At 52.9% G+C, this 18,776-nt stretch overlaps 1 protein-coding gene across 6 annotated transcripts in view; it reads right to left on the bottom strand.

Annotated features, from left to right (window-relative positions):
- LAMB3 (laminin subunit beta 3) overlaps nt 1-18,776 on the bottom strand; it is an 82,739-nt gene that overhangs the window by 22,663 nt on the left and 41,300 nt on the right. For 5 of the 6 annotated variants that reach the window (XM_084865760.1, XM_084865758.1, XM_084865763.1 and 2 more), the window contains 5 exons: nt 17,981-18,037; nt 13,386-13,823; nt 12,080-12,143; nt 10,948-11,102; nt 132-246 (listed from right to left, as the gene is read on the bottom strand). In XM_084865760.1, the coding sequence (XP_084721886.1) occupies nt 132-246; nt 10,948-11,102; nt 12,080-12,107 (298 nt within the window). In that variant the 5' untranslated portion in view covers nt 12,108-12,143; nt 13,386-13,823; nt 17,981-18,037. Of the gene's footprint in view, nt 1-131; nt 247-10,947; nt 11,103-12,079; nt 12,144-13,385; nt 13,824-17,113; nt 18,038-18,776 lie in introns of all 6 variants that reach the window. The other variant, XM_084865759.1, reaches the window with a different exon arrangement.

The raw sequence follows: 18,776 nt of genomic DNA, 5'->3' as shown, positions 1-18,776 counted from the left end.
GTCCCAGAGCCCTAACAAATGCCCGTGAACCCCAAAGAGCTCCCAGGCACCCTTCGGCCACCCCCCTGTGGGACCCTCCTCCAGCTCGGCTAATTCTCATGTTGTACCCTAGAGGCAGCGGCGGTCCTTACCATTCTGTGACTGCCACCAGCGCACGGGGCCTGAGGACGAAGCGACATTCTCCACGCGGTGGCTGTTGTAATGGTGAGGCAGCCTGGAGTCGCACTTGCAGCATTTCACCTTCCACTGTGGGGACAGGCAGACAGCAGACTCAGGGGTGGGGTCCATACAGCATTCTCTCCATGGGTTCTGAGCGCCCAGGGGACGCCCTCCACAGAAAACCTTCCATGGATACACTTGAGGGGATTAACCTCTTAAAACAAGGAGGGTGGTCATCTTTAAACGTAATTCCTTTGTGTCGATCCTATGACATAGCTAAATGAATAGTAAATTAAAGGTCGGTTGGGAAAGAGGGGTGAGGTGGTAGAAAGTCATTGGTACATGGCCTTGCTTCCAAGAGAAACTTAAAAATGATGACAAGGGGGAGGAGGGGAGGAAAAACACGTTCATTTAGCATCTACTATGTGCTAAATGCAGGCTACAGAGTTCTATACCGCATCTCACTTAATGCTGGCAGCCTGTGGGGGGAGTTGCATTTCTGAGGATCAAGGAGAGGGGCCAGGGAATCTGGGGTTCCAGCCCTAGCTCTGGGAACTCACTTTCTGAGCTCAGTTTTCTCCTCTGTAAACTGAGTGGAGGTTGGAAGAGTGATCAAATCATTCAACACATACTTATGTGTTAGCATGTACTACCGGTATGTGTTGGATCCTCGTGTTATAATAATGAACAACACAAAGACCCTGCCATCAGGGACCCCGCATTCTGATAACATTTAGGGGATCCCTAGGGCCTTCCAACACTGATGTCTGGGGCTCGAGGCTCTTTCCTAGGTTTGGCCTTCCCCCACCCCAGGAGAGAATCCTGGGGGCCCCAACCAAATGGGACTCGAGATAGCAATCCTGAGGCCAGAGAAGCACGCAGCCCTGGGCTGGGACAATGGCTCTTGCTCTTGAAGATGGGGGCTGAAGTAGGCAGCCAAGAAGGAAACAGCCTCATGGTGAGGTCCCATAACCACGCCTTCCCTAGCACGTGCCCTGGAGGGAGACAAGAGACAGAGCTGAGCGCCATGGGCTGCCCAGGAAGGCAGGGATCGCCAAGAAAGAACATGGCCAGAGAACACTGCCCTTGCTCTTTTAGTTACTGTGTGTGAGCGCACCCCACAGAGCAAGCATCACCTTGTCCCAGCTGCCCCCTCAACACACATAAAATTATTTTCACAGAGTATCCATGGTCCCAAACCTCATGCCCAGGGCAAAGATCCGTGTGCAGAGGGCTCCAAATTACCCATCAGTAGAAGCAAGGCTGGGAGAAGAACCTCCCTGCTCTGCTGGTCCTCCTGGGTAGAAGCCACTGTACCTCCATCCCCCTGCCCCTCATGCCTCCATTTCCCCCTGGGCCTCCTCCTGCTGACCCTCCACCCTGCCAGGGAAGATGATGAACTACCGAGGTCATGTCTCCTGAACTGACTAGCCCCAAAGCTCCATCCCAAAGGGACACGGTTAATTAGTATGTCAGGCCTGTGACTTAGTTACAAACTCCTTGCCCAACGCCATCCTTCCTCTCCACAGCTGACAGCTTGGAATGGTGACTGCAGACGAGCTGCCAGGTGCCCTGGCTCATGGAGCCTCTGCCTCCCACCCCTTTCCAGCTCTCACCTCCCATCTGCAAGAGAATCGGCACCATCCTGGTTCTTGGAGCTGTCCTCACTGTGTCCAAAAGTGCTTTTGTAAATAATAATTTTGGACATTTAATGCGCCCATTATGGCTGGCACATGTGGCCTGCAAGACACAGCTGCCCCCGCCCCTCTCTGTCCCTGTCCATTCCTTGCCCGGCCACATTCTTCTTCACAGTACATACCTCCCCTGGACATCTGTGCATTCACCATCTATTTATTTGCTTACAGTATTTGTTTGTGGTCTTCCTCCCCAGACAAGGAGTATGGTTCCCTTTTTACATGTGAGCATGCTGAGGCTCATAGAGGTTACGTGACTTTCCTATGGACTGATAGGCAGCATCAGAACCCTTTCCTCCTGCTTCCCCCCCCTCCCCCCTCTCTCTTCACAGCCATCTGGGAAGCATGGTCAGAAGAAACAATGTCTGTTTCTGACCCTGAAGCTGGCCCTGCGGGAGGCCATGGCAGGGACAGCACCTTGGGAAGAAAGCCGGCTGCTCGGGTTGACCCAGCTCAGTTAGCACAGAGACTGCTGATGTGTCCGTGGCTGAGAGAGCGACGTGCCACCTCAGATGATCCATTCTGGGCAGCAGCAGCCTCCTGCTGGGACCCGGCACTCCCCCAGGTCCCTATTTTGGTCCCTGGCAGAGAGCACGCCCTTCTCCCCACTCTGCCCAGCCTCCCAGGGGCCCATGTTCCTACTCCCCGCCCTCTGCACTCAGCACACGTCCCTCGGAGACAAGAGCCGCTGCCTTCCGGTGGCCTGTCACCAGAGCTGTCTCCCCGCTCTGCTGGGAGCTGGCCCCAGCTGCTCCCTGGCCAAGAAAGCGGCAGCAGCAGGCTCTTTCTTTCCTGGGGCCATGGGAATGGGAGCTAGAACAGCTCAACCCGGGACTCTGCAAATGCCTTTGATATTCCCAAATGATGGAATAGTATGTAACTATTAAAAAACTGTTGACATAGGAGGAAAATGCTTACATTATGATGTTTTATGAAAAAAGTTGGGCATAGATTTGAATAGACATCATGATCTCAGAATATACATCATGATTTCATCAAGATCTCTAAAAAAAAAAAAAAGATTTAATTACATATATATATTCAAAGAACAGAAAAATGTTTGGAAGGAAATACGCCAATATTATAAAAGTGCTGATATTCAGCCATGTTGACCCACAAAAATGACAACTGCATGGAGTTTAACCTAAAACCTCCGGGAAATGAATTGTAGGTAACTTTTCCTCCAACTTTGTAATTTTTTAATAACTTAAACCTTTCCTACTTTGGGCATTGGTTAACTTATATACTCGGGAAAACAGGCATTCTTGTAAAATAAAGCAAACTAAGAATGTCTCGGGTGTTCAATGTGGACTTGCTATCCTGGCGTCTCCCTCAGTCCTCACGGTCTCGGGTGCCCATGCCTCCTCCACCCTCCCTCCACGTGTGCGGGCACTGGCGGAGGGATCGGATGGCTCGTACCCCTAACACTATGTACTGCTTATCATAGTAACACGGCTACAGGAGGGATTTGTCTCAATCCTTAGCGACAGGCTGAGCCAGCCGGCTTGCGACAGGTATTTTAAGTAGCTTTGCTTGCCCACCAGCTAGCGGGATGGCGGCTCGAAATAGAACTGCTCATGGCAGAAGCCCACGTGAGGACAAGCTGCTGATTTCTTCTTTCCCCCTGGGCCTCAGTGGCCCTTTCTACTCTATTCTGGTATGCCTCTATGTAGTGTGTGTGTGTGTGTGTGTGTGTGTGTGTGTGTGTTTCTCATGGTGAGGCTGTTCCCCTGGTGTGTGCTACGTGTGCATGCCTCTGTCTCTCCAGTGATAGGAGCTCACAGCTGCAGCTGCTCTCTCTGGGGCCACTTGGCTGCATTCTCCTGGCAGCGCTGCCTCGGAGACACAGAGTTAATATCAATCCGGCCTGTCAGGCCTCCAGCCAGGTTGGCTCCTGCTTGCTCTCCATCTGGCAAGGTTGAGCCTCTTTCCTTATCCTGGAGCCTTCTAGAAGCTCAGCTCAGTCTGGCCAGGAGACAAGCCCTCCCAGGGAGCTCAGGGAGGACAAAGGAGAGAGCAAGAGTCAGCAGGAGGCAAACGCAGCGGAGTGGGGTGGGGAAAAGACAGCAATGCAAGTAAAGCTCTGTGTCTTTGCAGCTAATTTGGGGAGGGGGGGGAGAGACAGAAAAACAGGCCCTGGTTAGACATGGCCCAGTTCCCTCCCAAGAGCAAGCCAGAGGCCACCTGTGTCTATAGAAGGAGCTACAGTCAGGGTCGTGGCTGGCAGCCAGGGCCAAAAGAGAAAAAAAAAGAAAGAAAAAAAAAACCAGGACACACAAAAAATAATACAATTTTAAAAGTCCAGCTCTCTGCAAGAAAAAAACATTCACTCCACTCCAGCTTCCTCATTGGTTAAATGCAGGGGTGGGATGAGATAATGATGTTCCTCCTCCTTTAACATTCTATTAGAATTCTCCCCTACTCTATCCAGCTTGTCAGCTCAGAAGTTAGGGACTCCAAACAAGAATGCAAAAGAGCCCTAGCTGGTTTGGCTCAGTGCGCAGAGCATTGGCCTGTGAACTGGAGGGTTTCGGTTTGATTCTGATCAAAGGCACATGCCCGGGTTGTGTGCTTGATCCCCAGTAGGAGGCGGGCAGGAGGCAGCCAATCAATGATTCTCTCTCATCATTCTGTTTCTATCTCTATCTCTCCCTCTCCCTTCCTCTATAAAATCAATAAGATATATATTTTTTAATTTTTTAAAGGAAATAATGGGAAGGAAGCAAGAGAAATATAAGCCATTGGCCAGACCCCATACTGGAGAAACACTCTTCCCAGCAAAGTGGACAGGGAAAGAAAGGCCCCTAAAGGCCTTTGTCAGCAAGGCCTTCATTAGACCCCACTGAGATCCACCAGCCTCACCACTTCTATGTCAATGGATGTTGCCAACAAAAGTCAAAAGTCAGGGCCTGCTGGGGTGCAGGTAGGAGGAGTGCCCCAATGCTATGAGGTACATTTTGACCAACGCCTTAATTCTATACCACGCTTATCTCCATCCAAACTAAGTTCAGAAAGGTCACTTTCTGAAGCTGATTATAAAAAGGATGTCTACCACACATCCAGAAATGACACTGCACCGTGCTCTCTCCTGTGTTACCGTATTTCATCCTTCTAAAACCTCTGAGGCAGATGAACTATATTAAATGGTAGGTATCCTCATTTCACAGATTAGCAGAGCAAGTCTCAGAGAAGTTAAGAAATGTGTCCAAGTCCATAGAGCTAGGAAGAGAGGAAGCAGGGGTTCCTGCTCCAGGCTACCTGCCTCCAAACCTTCTTGTCCTGTTCTAAGCCAAGGGATACGGTGGTAGGTTGGCAACCATGGAAGCTCGCAGGGACTAAAACTGGTTGTCAAGAGGCTCCTTCCCCTCTGTTCTGGGAAGGGCAGACCAGCTCAGACGTCTACAGAAGGAGGAAGCCCCTTAAACCTGTGTGCAGATAGTTGGCCTGGACCTCTGCAGACTCTACCAGCGACCATGGTTCCTACAGTTCCTGATAACAACAGAACAAAGTAGGTCTGCAAGAAATTGCCCAGAAACTTCATGTGACCTGAACCCCTGGAGCAATGGGGTGAAAGGTCAGGCCAGCAAGGCTGTGAGCACAACCAGGTTTGTGTCCAGGCCCTCCCATCACACCCTTCACCTCTCATCTCTCCATTTTGCTCCATAAGCCACACTCCTCAGCCCATAACGAGTAGGACCCAAGAATTTCATATTCCACTAACCCAAGGTTTGCTTCCCTCTGACAACAACTCTTTTCCTCAATGTCCCTTTCCATTTTCTTCTATCCCCTCAAAAGTCACTCATCCTGGGTCTTATTGCAAAATCCAGAGCTAATTTTCTCATAAGCAAATACTTTCTGAGTTATAAACGGTTGATAATAGACTTATATGGCGCCTTTCCCAAGGGTGTTTGCATTTTAAACAAGGAACTCAACAATGCTTCAACGCCAATGGTTAGAGCTTTGCTTTGAGAGTTTCAGACCTGCTGAGAGCTTCTGGGAAACAGGAGTGCAGGTATTTGAACCAGAGACAGTCTCAAAGTCCTCTGAAAGCAAAGAGAATGGGGCTCTCAAGACTTACATGAACACCATCCTCTGCCTACACATTCGCCATGACAAAGGTCAAGAAAACAATAAAGACAGTGGTTGTTGGGTGTGTGCATGTGGGTGTGGGTGCACTCACGTGCATGTGTGTATGTTGGGGAGGAAGGGATGTCAACTGGTTACTGTCCCCTCAGCTTGCTTCCAAGTAATAGAAATGACAGCTGGCCCTGGCTGGTTTGGCTAAGTGGGTAGAGCATCAGCCCACAGAATTGAAGGGCTCCAGGTTCAATTCCAGTCAAGGGCACATCAATGTTTTCCTCTCGCTGTCTCTCCTCCTCCCTTCCACTCTTTCTAAAAATCAGTGGGAAAATATCTTCAGGTGAGGATTAAAAAAAAAAAAAAAAAAAAAAAAAAAAAAAAAAAAAAGACAGCTGTTTGGTATACACAGCTAATTAACCTGAGGAATGCACTGCATGAGACTGTTATTAAGGCAGCTGGGTAATTAAGTTTTCCCCCACCAAGGAGGGAGTGGGGGATAAATAAAGCATCTGGGGGAGCAGACACAGCATTGGAGGAGACACTGTCAGGGGGGCAGAAATGGGGCTGGAGAGCTTCCAGGTGAAGCCCACTGGCTCCTGAGGAGCATGCACCAGCCCAGAGATGGCCAAAGGGCCTGGCTCAGGCCCTGCCAGTGCTCACCTGACAAAGAACACGGCAGACCCTCAAGGTGACACACACACACACACCGGCCCAGCCAACTCCAAGAAGCTGGTGGAGATATTAAAGCTGAGCTAATATAAAGGTTGACTAACCCAACTCTTTCACTTCTTAAGTGAGTCTAGAGATGAGCCACGACCTTTGTAAGGTCACATTTCTATTCTAAGTGTCAGAACCAGGACCAGAGCAACAGCCAGAACCAGGCAGGCAGCTTCGCTGACCATGAATTCCTACAGATCCTCTAACACCCATTGCAAATCAGATCGGTGGTGGTCACCTTGGCAGCAGAGAGTGAATGACCCAAGGATGGATTCATTTCCACAAACATGCGAATATCAGGGAAGAAATGCTCAGGAGTGTGATTCACAGACGGGGTGGTCTCTGCGTGTACACACAGGTCCCAGAGGTGGGTGGGAAACGAGATGAAACATTTAGCATCTTCCAGGCACCACGCCAGTGGCCAGGTGGCTCTTTTACACAGTCCTCACAACAACTCACTGAAGTGGACACTGTCCTTACTCTCATTTTTTTCAAATGAGGAACTGAGGCTCCAGGAAAGCACAGAAGAGAACGAAGACTAGGGATAGCCATAGACCTTTTCATTCATGCTTGAGCTTCGGGGGACAATGGTGCAGTGTTATCTAGAAGCTGGAAGAAAGAGAACAAGGGGACAGGATGGTACTGCAGCCTCAGGCCATTTAGGTAAAAAACTGCCCGGGTCCAGCCCAGACAGCTCATGGGTAGTCAAGCTAGGCAGCCTGGAAGTGGGTGGGGAGGAGTGCCACCAAAGCTGGCCCCCAAAGCCAGTAGGATTTAACCACTGAGATAAAATTGGGCAGAGGTAGCATGCCAATAGGCTAAGATGGCCCACACAGAAAGAGACACACTCTGATATTTAGAGCTGGGACAGGCAATTTTGGAACTGGAAGGGGTCCCACCAGCTTCTGCAACGCCTATTCCACTGAGTCCCCATGCGGCTGGGGGTGGGGAGTGAGCATTGCAGAAATGTCCAAGGTCATAAATCCCCATGACACAGACTTGCATCCATGCCAGGGCAGTGGGCAGGCAGCGGGTGCTGGGTGATCTTGTACTGAGCTCAGGGCTCACAATGTCACCCCTGGATGGAAATAGGACAGAGGCACTAACCAGAGGCCTTGACTTAAGGAAGGTGTGTGTCTGGGAGTGTGGGCTGGTAGAGAGGGTACAGGGGGTGGGGGGAGAGGAGAGGCACTAGCAATGCATCTCTGTATCATGCTACCCTCTTTCCAGCTGGGGCTGCTCAGAAAACTCAACCCTGATGTGTTTCCATCAGAAGTTTGGAGTCCTGGCACACACCCTCCCAGGAGCTCATGGGGATCACAAGACCCACCTCATGGAGTATTGTGAGAAATTAACTGAGATCATTTAGATAAGCCTCTTAGTATGATGCCTGGGATGAATAGCATGTGCTTAATAAACTATAACTGCTATAATATCTACTAATAAAATAAACTTAAAAACTGAACTTGGAACTCAGCCGGGGGATTTCTAATTTTCATCACCCAGCCACCTCTGCACCCGGTGAGGACTTGGGGCACATTGTAGGAAGGGTTCTTCAGTGTGTGGGTTCACCACTGGCAACCCGTGGCCTCTGGAAGACTAGGCTGGAAAGGGAGAGGGGAGGCAAAATCAGACAAGACAGAGAGCAGGTGGGAGAGAAGCTGGTTAGACGTTAGCTCATTCCCAAAGAGGGCTGGGGCAAGGAGCGGCCCTGAAGACCATCTCATCTCATCTGACACTCATTCTCGGAAGAGAAAACTGAGACTGGGAGAGGGGTAGCATCTGATCACATCACAGGTGAGGGGCAGACCTGGGGTTGCACTCTGCACTCAAGAGGCCCTGCCCGCTACTCTTTCCAAGAGGGCCCACAGATCTTCTCCCCTTCGAGAAAAAGAAAAAGGGCCAAGGTTTCTCAACAGTCACAGCTACAAAACAGCCGAGCTTTATCAATCCCCAGGGTTGTAAGTCTAGACGTCTCTTTTGCAAGCACCCTGTTCCGCTCTCGAGGGGCGACTTAAAAGCAGGGAATGCAGTTGGCTTCCTGGGGCATCCACGAGACTCAGAAGGTGAGCCAGGGTGAAGCCAAAGCCCCAGGCCCAAGGGAGAGAGGCTGTCCAGACAGGCCCGGGGCGGAGGGGACGGCCCAGCACTGCGGCCTCTGACCTCTCCTTGCTTCCTCTCCCAGAGGTGGATCAGCCTAAGGAAGGGAGGCAGAGGTCTCCCTGAAATTTCTAGACATGGCTCAATGGCACAGGATTTTCAGAGGGTGAGGGAAGGGACAGCTACAGCCGTTCTATTGCCCAGAAGGCTCGATACGGCCAGGTCCCCGGATGCTTGTGGAGTAATCTGGGCCCACAGGGAGGCCTCGCCTGATGCTGGCCATCTTACCCAACACTGTCAGACGGTCTTCCCATGTCCAAGTGGGTGAGATGCAAGAAACCACAGCCGTCTCTGCTCAGCACATGCAAAGGACAACTCAATACCATCTGTGATTTTAACGTTGCCAAAAGAACACTGGGAACTAGAAGGGTGGTGAGGCCCAGATGTGGTATCAGATACACTGCCAGGGTCCTGAGGACAAAAACATTCTGGAAAGAGGAAACCCCCGAGAACACAAGTCTCCTTCCCGGCAATCCATCTGTCTCACTCCCTTTCTCTCTCTGTCTCTCTCTTTTCCCCCCTCCCCGCAAAGGCTGCAGAGATTCAAGGCAAACCACACCCTCACTCACTCCTTCATCCAAACCTGTATTTTGAGGGCAGAAAAAAATGGCCCAATGAGATAAGCCGCTGGGAAACAAGAAAACACTGAGCGATTTCAACCTTCGTGAACATGAAAGCAAAGAAGGGCCCCCGTCCTTTTTGAAGTTTCTACAAAAAATAAATAAATAAATAAAGCTCCAGAGGCAATATAAAAAAAAAAGTCTAGAAGAAAACTCACAATGACTCTTTGAACAAATCCGTTGCCTTACAGGCGATGTTAACTGGCGTAGCTTGAAGAGTTGGTGCTCCTGGATTCGCTCAGCTCGTTTCCTGACTAATCCACTGAGCCCCTGCACCTCCTTGCTAACCTCCCAACACTTCCTCATTTATTTCACTGATCTATGTCCCTCAACAACAGTTTGTGTATGTGTGTGTGTGTGTGTGTGTGTGTGTGTGTGTGTATATATATATATATATATATATATATATATATATATATTGATTGATTTTTTACAGAGAGGAGGAGAGAGAGATAGAGAACTGGAAACGTCGATGAGAGAGAAACACCGACCAGCTGCCTCTTGCACACCCCCTACTGGGGATGTGCCCGCAACCAACGTACATGCCCCTGACCGGAATCGAACCTGAGATCTTTCAGTCCACAGACCAACGCTCTACCACCAAGCCAAACCGGTTTCGGCCCTCAACAAAAGTTTGAATGCTTCCCCCTCTGCCTCGGGGAACAAAGCATTTGGACCAAGGAGGCTGAGAGGTAAGGAAGTTGGATCTTCATGCGTGAGAACTACAAAGCATAAGAGGTAAGCTCCAGCCTTACAGCCATCTATTCTCCCACTAGCTCTGTCCACAGCCATCCCCCAACGCTGGCCAAAGAGATGCTGGCCATAGAGAGACCGTGGTGCCACCCAGTTCACGCCCTGGCAAGACACAAGCCCACATCCCAGTGCCTGTGCTCCACTGGCTTTGACTTTGCCCACCAGCCATGGCACATCAGAGCCTACAGATAAAGCATCTCTACTTATCTGATCGCCTGTCCCTGAGACTTAAATGACTGCCCTGCCCATGCCCAGGGGCTGAGGAATAACGGTCCTTCCCGGGCTCCAGTTTTATGGAGCAGAAGAGAGAATAGAGCTATTAGCTACTTCTGAGTACCCTTTCTCTTGCCCAGCCTTAAACTTTATTTTTATTTTTTTATTTTTTTAAAATATATTTTATTGATTTTTTTTTTTTTTACAGAAAGGAAGGGAGAGAGATATAGAGTTAGAAACATCGATGAGAGAGAAACATTGATCAGCTGCCTCCTGCACACTGGGGATGTGCCCACAACTAGGGTACATGCCCTTGAAAAGAATCGAAGCTGGGACCCGTGAGTCCGCAGACAGAGGCTCTATCCACTGAGCCAAACCGGTTTTGGCCCAGCCTTATACTTTCTTGCACCCCTCCCCCAACCTATCCCCCATAGTGCATGGGGCTGGGCCTATACCAAGTTCACTGTAAATATTCAGTGACCAATGGCAGGCTCCGCACCCCACCCACCGCTCCTTCCTCCAGCGCCGGAGGCCGTGGCGCTCGGGCCTACCTCGCCATACTGCGTGCAGTAGGTCTCAGGCCTGGTCAGTCCGCAGGTGGATGAAGCTCGGAGATGGCGGGTCCTCCCGATGAGCAGGTCCCCGACGGGAGGGTAGCAGGCCCCACGGGAGCAGGCTTGCTGGGTACACAGGAAGCTGGGCAAGACTGAAATCACAGGGGTGCTGGGGTTCAGCCTGAAGAGCGGTGGGTCTAGACAAGTTGGTCAGCAAATTCATTGGTCCACATAGCCAAATACCAATGGTACAATTGAGATTTCTTTGGAGAGCCACATTTTTTAAACTTCAACTTCTTCTAATGCCACTTCTTCAAAATAGACTCGCCCAGGCCATGGTATTTTGTGGAAGAGCCACACTCAAGATTGCCAAAGAGCTGCATGTGGCTCGAGAGCCGCAGTTTGCCAACCACGGGTCTAGACAGCCACCCCCGTGTCCCTAGGGAAAGCAGACATCGACAAGACTAGACCCTCTCCTTCTCTCCGGTTCACACTCGCTGGTGAAGGTAATTATTATAATCCTGGTGCTATTAGGCAAAAAAGCTGATTTCATGTTCTGTAACCCCAACTTAAAAAAGGGGGGGGAGGGGAAGGAAAGACAGGCAGCCAACATCCATGGATGACCCTGGCATGTAGCTTTCACGTCATGCTCCAGACACACGCTTGGCCACCAGGACCCAGTCCACATCTCTCCTCGCTGTCAACAGCCCGGAGGAGGGCTGGCTGCTGGCCACTTGTGGGGCACTGGGAGGCGCCTGCATTCTTGTTGCCCCCTTATCTGCAAAGCTGCCCCACACTTTGTGAATGCCTCACTCCAATTCACTGGAAATCCCAGAACTCTAGCCATGATGGGACTGGAGCCAGCCTGGGAGTGAGAGGGTGGGAAAGAGACGGTGCAGGGAAGTTGGGGAGCAGAAACCACCCCCAGGTGGGACTAGGAAGACACCTCAAGAGAGGCAGCAAGTCATCTTCCCGAAGGCCTGAAGGAGCAGAGAAACCTCATGGGTGTCCCCAATAGACAAGTGCTACAGGTTATGCTCACATTGTGGTTATCTGTCCTTCCACCCATAGCTGTCACCACCCTGCTCTGCCATATGACGGATCCCAGAGGATGGGAAGGGATACTTACCGAACCACAGGAGAAGGATTGACCTCATCTTCAGCCAAAGGGTGATCCCCAGAGAGGACTTCACCTGAGGCAGAGCAAAGCAGCCTGGGTAAAGCCACGCAAATCGCTAGTGCACACTAGCCCCCTTTCTGTTTCTGGGCTCACGTTTTTTCAGAAGTCTTCCCCTCGGGTCTTGGCCTAGGACACCTCTGGGCAGCAGGTACATCTGGAGCCAAAAGCTTGGAAAATGCCAGAGCCCCAGACTGCTGTCCCAGCTGGCATATGACTCATGGGGTGCCCTGGGGGAATGCCATCCCCTCCCGACTCCAGCTTCCTCCTCTGCGATGGGAGGCCCTGCCCCAGGTAGTCATAAGGAGAAGGGGAGCAATAAACCACTGAGCCCTTTGCAGAGAGGTCTGAGGCCTTGTTGCTGCCCGAGAAAGAGGACTGGCTTTCTCAGAGCCCAGCCCACAGGTCCAAAGGCGAGTGGGTCAGACTGGCTGAAAGTCTGGAGGGAGCCCTGTCCTTCCATGGGCATGGCCTTCATACCACTGAGGGCCACCTCGAGGGTCAGGCTGTGGCAGTTAGCTGGAATGTGATGGGGGGCCTAGAGGATTTTATCTAAACCGGAAGCAATCCCAAATGTCTCTAATGATGGGCCAGGGCTGTGCAGGAAGGGGAGAGTTGGAGGCCACAGAGCGGGGACTGAAGGAGGCCGGGGATGGATGGTGGAAGGGTCCTGGAGGCAGGCAGGCCTGCACAGCTTATGCAGCAGAACCCGCCTCTGCCTGGGCCTGGATGCTCACTCTGCTCCTGTCAGCCACAGCTCCGTGGGCTGGGGGAGGGAGGTTGGCAAGGCAGGGCCAGAGAGGGAACTGGGGCTCTGCTGGCATCTTTTAAATTATACATCCTAATGCTTTGGACTCCTTCCTTCCAATCAGTTCCCAGAAGCGTCAGGGGCCCAGGGAGGACACAGGTGACCTGAGGTCATACAGCTAATCGTGGCCCAAGAGGGAGACCCATCTTCTGGGTTAGCCCCAGAGCTGTCTCTGCCCCTCACTCCCAGAACAAGGCCTCCAAAGAGCCCTGGACCCGCCAGCCCACCCTTCCTGCTCCTCTTTGTGCTCAGGCTCCCATCTGAACTTGCTTTCTGCTTATCAGAAAAAAGGCAATGCAAACAGAGGCAGACATTCAATGAGCCTTTGCAGGCGGCTGGTTCAGGTGAGGCGGCAGGAAGAGAGAGAACGGGGCCCTGCAGCCAGGCCCCAGAGGCCCAGAGCAGAGCCCTCCTCCCCGCCCGCCCGCCCCCACCGGGCAGGAAACATACCTGGCTCCCTGCTGCCACTGTCCTTTCTCCAGATCGCTTCTCGGAGAGCGCCCCTCGCGTATGGGGGTCTCTGCTCCTGGCTCCCAGTTTTTAAACAACGCCTCACCTCTGGAGACTCCCAGGCTGGGCGTAGCCCACTGCAGGGCGGGCCTCAGGAATCTGGCAGCTGGCACGCCCATCCACCGTCACTGCAGCCCCACAGCCCCGCAGCCCCAGGACAGGACTGGGCAAGTGGGTCGGTCCCAGAGGCCTCGCAGCAAGCCTGGCAGTGCCCGCCTGCCTGTGGGTGCCTGGGGCGGGGGAAGGGGGACTGGAGGGGAGCATTGCAAACTGAAAGCACCAGGCAAGTATTCAGGGTCATTCCAGACCAGGATTCGGGGGCATCTGTGGCAGGCACTGTGCTTGGAGGGGTCAGCTTCCTCTCGTGTCCTAGACCACCTGGGCAGGAGACCAAGCAGAGGACGCAAGATCAGGGCTTAGAGATGGGGTGTGACAGCCCAGACCTGGCCCAGGCTTGGGGGTGAGGAGACCCCCAGGATCTGAAACCCCCAGGATCCCAGAAAGCACCAGCTCCTCCCCTTCCCCCACGGAGAACAGAAACAAACGGTGGAAAATCCCTTGCTTCTTGGGGAATTCGGGAGAGCCTTAAAGGGCCCCAGCTCATCAGGAAGGGGTCAAGGCCCAGCTCACACGAGGAAGCTTAAGAGGCATGAGTAGGACTAAGCTCTAAATGCCTCCCCTCCGGCTCCCTCCCTGGCCTGGCAGGGAGCCCTAGGGCAGGTAACTACCTGTGAGTCACAGCCCCCAGCCTCGGAGGAGGGCTGGTCTCCTGGCCTCTCCCTGCCGGGCAGGAATGCCAGCCTGGAGGGCCAGAAAACAGGCCCGGCCACAAGTGGTGGAGGCCAAGGCTGAAGCCTAACTGGACCGACTGGCCCTGGCCCCTCGCCAGGCTGGGGAACACAGCTTCCTTTGTGGGACCCTGGGCCAGCTCCTGGCTCATGGCCACGGGGGCCGAGCCACTGTAAATGGCATACCAGGCCAGGTCGAGAGAACACCCTCCCCTCCAGGTTAGCGTCGGAGGGCTTTAGAGACTTCTGGAAGGTCACCAGTGCACAGCTTGGCCCTGAGAGCCTGCACTGGCCTTGTTCAGGCACAGTACTGTCTCCAAGTTTCTATTTAAAGGGGACTCGTCACTTGGAATCCTGGCCGGTCAGTCTCTCCCGAGCAGGGAGCTCTCTCCACCATGGAGGGTTCCGTCCAAGGAATCAGTTTGAGAACCCTTTTAGGAGAAATCGCAGCATTTCGTGGGTTTTGAGCTGGGCACTTTAACCCTCAGCTTCTAATCCAGCCCAAGACATCTAGGTGGGCAGGAGGAATCATCAGCCAGTGGGTAGTGAGTTGCTTAGATGCATAATGGACATTCCAATAATAAATGATAGCGCCTTGACCCATATAAGCATTCCAGTGAAACCTGGCTCAGCCCAACACGCCAGAGTCGGTACAACAGCCTCCCTTCGTGGGCCCGACAAAGCACAGAGACCCTCATGGGGTTCCCAGAGGTGCTGACACCCCGGTGCTGAGGCCACCTGCCTGGCTTCTTCCTCTCCTCTCCTCCAATTCCAGGAAGCTCCCCGCTCCCGGAGCTGCCTGGCCTCTGCCCACCACCAGGAAGGAGGATGTGACAGTTAGCTCAGCAGAATAGCCGTGTGGCAATCCCAGAAGCTCAGCCCAGGTGGGCCGGGCGGGCAGTGGGCCTCCCCTTTCCATCCCCTCCGACGCCCCTGTTGGGAGGCTGGAGCCAGGTAAACAAGCCTTTCGCGGCTCAGACACCACAGGCCGGGGCAAGTCCAGGGAGCGGCCCGGCTTTGCAGGAGGGATTGTTCTGCTTGGGCCTCCCACGCGCTGCTGCCAAACCCGGAACAGGGAACAGGACGTTACTTCTGCCGTGCCCAGGAGCAGCCCGGGCGGCCAGCCGCGCTCCTTAGGGACACAGAGCCCTCCTCCTCCTGTAGATCGAGTGCCCCCAGGACTGCAGGGCCCTGGCACAGGCTTTGAACTTCAGAGCCCAATTTGTCCGGACACAAGAAGCCTAAAGCAGAGCCAGAGACTGGGCTGGAACCCAGCCAGGGCTACAGGGGAGGCAGGGGCGAGGCTCCAACACGGCAGCCTCCCCTCGGCTCTCTCCCTGCCTCCCCCTGTGCTGCACTGGAACCCTCATCACTCCGTGCCCACTGAGCCTTGGCTCATGGTAACTGACCCCTCGGGAAAGCGGCTGCCAAGTCAACCTTGACTCCTGACTCCCTCGCCCCTACATCGACCCATCAGGCAATTCTGCTGGCTCCCCTTCCAAAGGCAGCTGGCACCACGGCTACCCTCCCAGCTGAGCCTCTCTGCCAGACTTCTCCGGCGGCCTCCGGTCTGCAGTCCAGCCCCCACACACCAGGTCACCGCCTCCCCTGTTCAGAGCCCTGAACCAGCTCCCCATTGCAATCAAGGTTAAAGCCAAAGCCCTTAAAGAGACCCCACATGATATGACCCGCCCGCCTCAATCACTCTTCTCCATGACTACTGCTCCCCCCTTACTCCTTCCATTCCAGCCACATGGCCTCCTTGCTGTGCTTCGGAATGAGCCGGCTGCTCCGTCTGAGGGTGTTGCTCCAGCTGCTCTCTCCATCTGGACCACTCCCCCTCCCATGTCTGCAAAGCTAACTCTCCCACCTCTTCTAACTCTCTGATCAAATAGTAACTCCGCAAGGAGGCCCACTCTGACGACCCCCTTTACAATGACCCCTAAGTCAGGTGGGTACAAGACTAGTCGGGGGGATCACTTTGTAAGGTATATATAAATGTCTAACCACCTGAACACCTGAAACTGATATAATACTAAATGTCACCTGTCATTGAAAAATAACAAAATAAAGTGACAGCCAAGCTCCCTGCCCCATTCTTGTCCCCCACCCCAGTACTCCCAAGCCCACCTACCCTACATTATTGGTAGGTTGGGATTTGGGGTTGGGGTTTTGTGGGGTTTTATTTCCAACACTTACCTCCTTCTAACTAACTCTGTAACTTGCTTATTTTCTGTCTCCCTCCACCACAATGTGGTGTCCAAGAAGGCAGAGATTTTTTGTCCACTTTGTTCACTACTAGTTTTTAACTGCCTAGAAATAACTCCTGGCTCATATTAGGTGTTTGACATATGTAGAATGAATGAATTCATGATGAAGAGTAGATCACTGATATGGTTAATGAGTCTCCGTGCCCTTGTTAAATATAGTGCACTCTCAGAGGGCACAGTCTGGGCTTTCGGTCACTAGAATGAATAGCTAATAGTAGTAATTCATACATCAGTCAGCTGCGGGGGTTAGGGGTCGTTTTTTGAGGCAGCTTCCCGCAGATGACAGAACTGCCCCCATGCCAATGCAGGCAGGCCCCTCCTCTGCCTGCTCATGGGCGTTCCTGGCAGTGTCTCTGACAAGGAGAGGAGTGGCATAGGAAGATACTGTCTCCATTATCCATCTGTCGGACCTAAACGATCCAAGTTGCTAACGAGATCAGTCAAGATCAGATCAATGAGATGTCAACGGATAAGGAGCGAGGAAAGGAGGAAAAGAGGATGAAAAGAAGAAAAGAGATGAGGAAGGATACGAGAGCCCGGTGCAGGCTGTGCATGCTGATGCTCAGGTGTTGCAGGAAGGGGCGCCAGGTGACTAAGGCGCAGGCCTCACCTCCACACAGTGAGTCACGGCTGAGTCCTTGTCTGTGGGACAGGGTGGGCTCCAGGAGTGGTGCTGAAATTCGCCACGTGACTCAAGCTGGCGTGGCCCTCACTCCAGCACACCCGCTCAAGAGCCCAGACGATCAGTCATTCTTCTGTGCGCCTCCCCAGGAAGAGAGTGGGTCTGCTGTGTTACTGAGCAGACAGGCGCCAGCTTGGGCAGCGGCCAGCAGTAAGCCCAGGAAGAGCCTGGGCTGCCTGTCATGGGGGGGACTCTATTCCAGACCCTTCTCTCTACCCCCACTCTCACCTCCCCAACCTGCATGTCTGCCCAACGGACAACCGTGCACATTGGCCTAGGCCTGAGGTCTGGGAGACATCAGGCAGTCAGCCTAAATTAACTACAGCTAGCATTTAGCCCGGTGCTCACAGCAGGCCAGGCATTATGTCTATTAATTCAGTTAACACCCACTACATTTCTTTGGAGGTAGACACTCAATTCCCCTCCCTTTACAGATGGAGAAAACGAGGCACGTTTTCAATAGGTTGGTCCCAGCTAGTCAGCGGTCCCAGACCCTTACCTGCAATTACACCTGACTCTCTGACTCCACCCTTGGGAGTCCTTAACCGGAGTTCAGATTCTGAACTTCATGTTTCCCAAACCTAACCAAGACAATCTAAGAATGTCTCTTCGAGTCCTTAATCCAGCTTTTAGAGCCCTGATATTGACTGAGGGCTCCTGGGGAGACACTGCAGAAACATCTAGAACAGAGATCACATTTTGTTTGTTTTCCATACTAACGGGCCCTCTTGTGTGAGCTCAGCTGGAGAAGGTGCTGGCCCCCAGACCCCTCATCCCAGAGACTCTGATACATACCCTCAGGGTTTCCCCTCCTATCAACAGGAAGCCACTGTGAGTGAGGACAGCAGCACCCTAGAAGGAGCGAGAAGACAAGAAGGTGACCAGACAAACATCGCGGTGAGCTGATGAGCTCGCACAAAGGGCGTGATGACCACAAAGCGGGTGATGACAGATAACACAACTTCCTCCTTCACCCCAGGAAGGGAGATCCCCTCCCCTGAGATCAGGCCCTTGAGTCACCTGGGGCAGGGGGGGGGGCACTCAACTCCTTTTGTTCTATCTCCCGGGTACCCCCCAAAGTGTCCTACCCCCTCCCTCCTGAGGGGTACAGCCAGGGCAGCCTGCAACTCGGTGGAGTCAAATGCTGGCTCATGGCTGGCTGGCTTCCCAGAGAAGAGGGAGGAGTATCTTGGCATTTCTCCCACCATCACTGCCCTACCTTCCTCTGGCAGACAGGCCAGCTCATGACCACACCCCTTCCTCCACCCCCAACCACCTCTACTGCCTAGCCTGTGCTCTCTGGGAATTGGGTTCTAAGTCCATCCTTGTGACCTTTCATCAGCATGACCCTGCAATGCCTGTGGCCACATGAGGTCTGTGCTTGAACTTGAACCTCTCTTCAATCTGAGACCTAGTTTCTTTCAACTCTGTGGCTCCATAGAAGCATGACCTTAGCCCCTCTAGGGCCTCAGTCTCATGATTCATAAATAAAGGTGTTGGGCCGAAACCGGTTTGGCTCAGTGGATAGAGTGTCGGCCTGCAGACTGAAAGGTCCCAGGTTCGATTCTGGTCAAGGGCATGTACCTTGGTT

This window comes from Pipistrellus hanaki (assembly GCF_964339955.1).
Source record: "Pipistrellus hanaki genome assembly, chromosome: 18".
NCBI lineage: Eukaryota > Metazoa > Chordata > Mammalia > Chiroptera > Vespertilionidae > Pipistrellus > Pipistrellus hanaki.
Note: the sequence above shows the minus strand (reverse complement) of the source record. Positions and strands in the feature narration are given on the sequence as shown.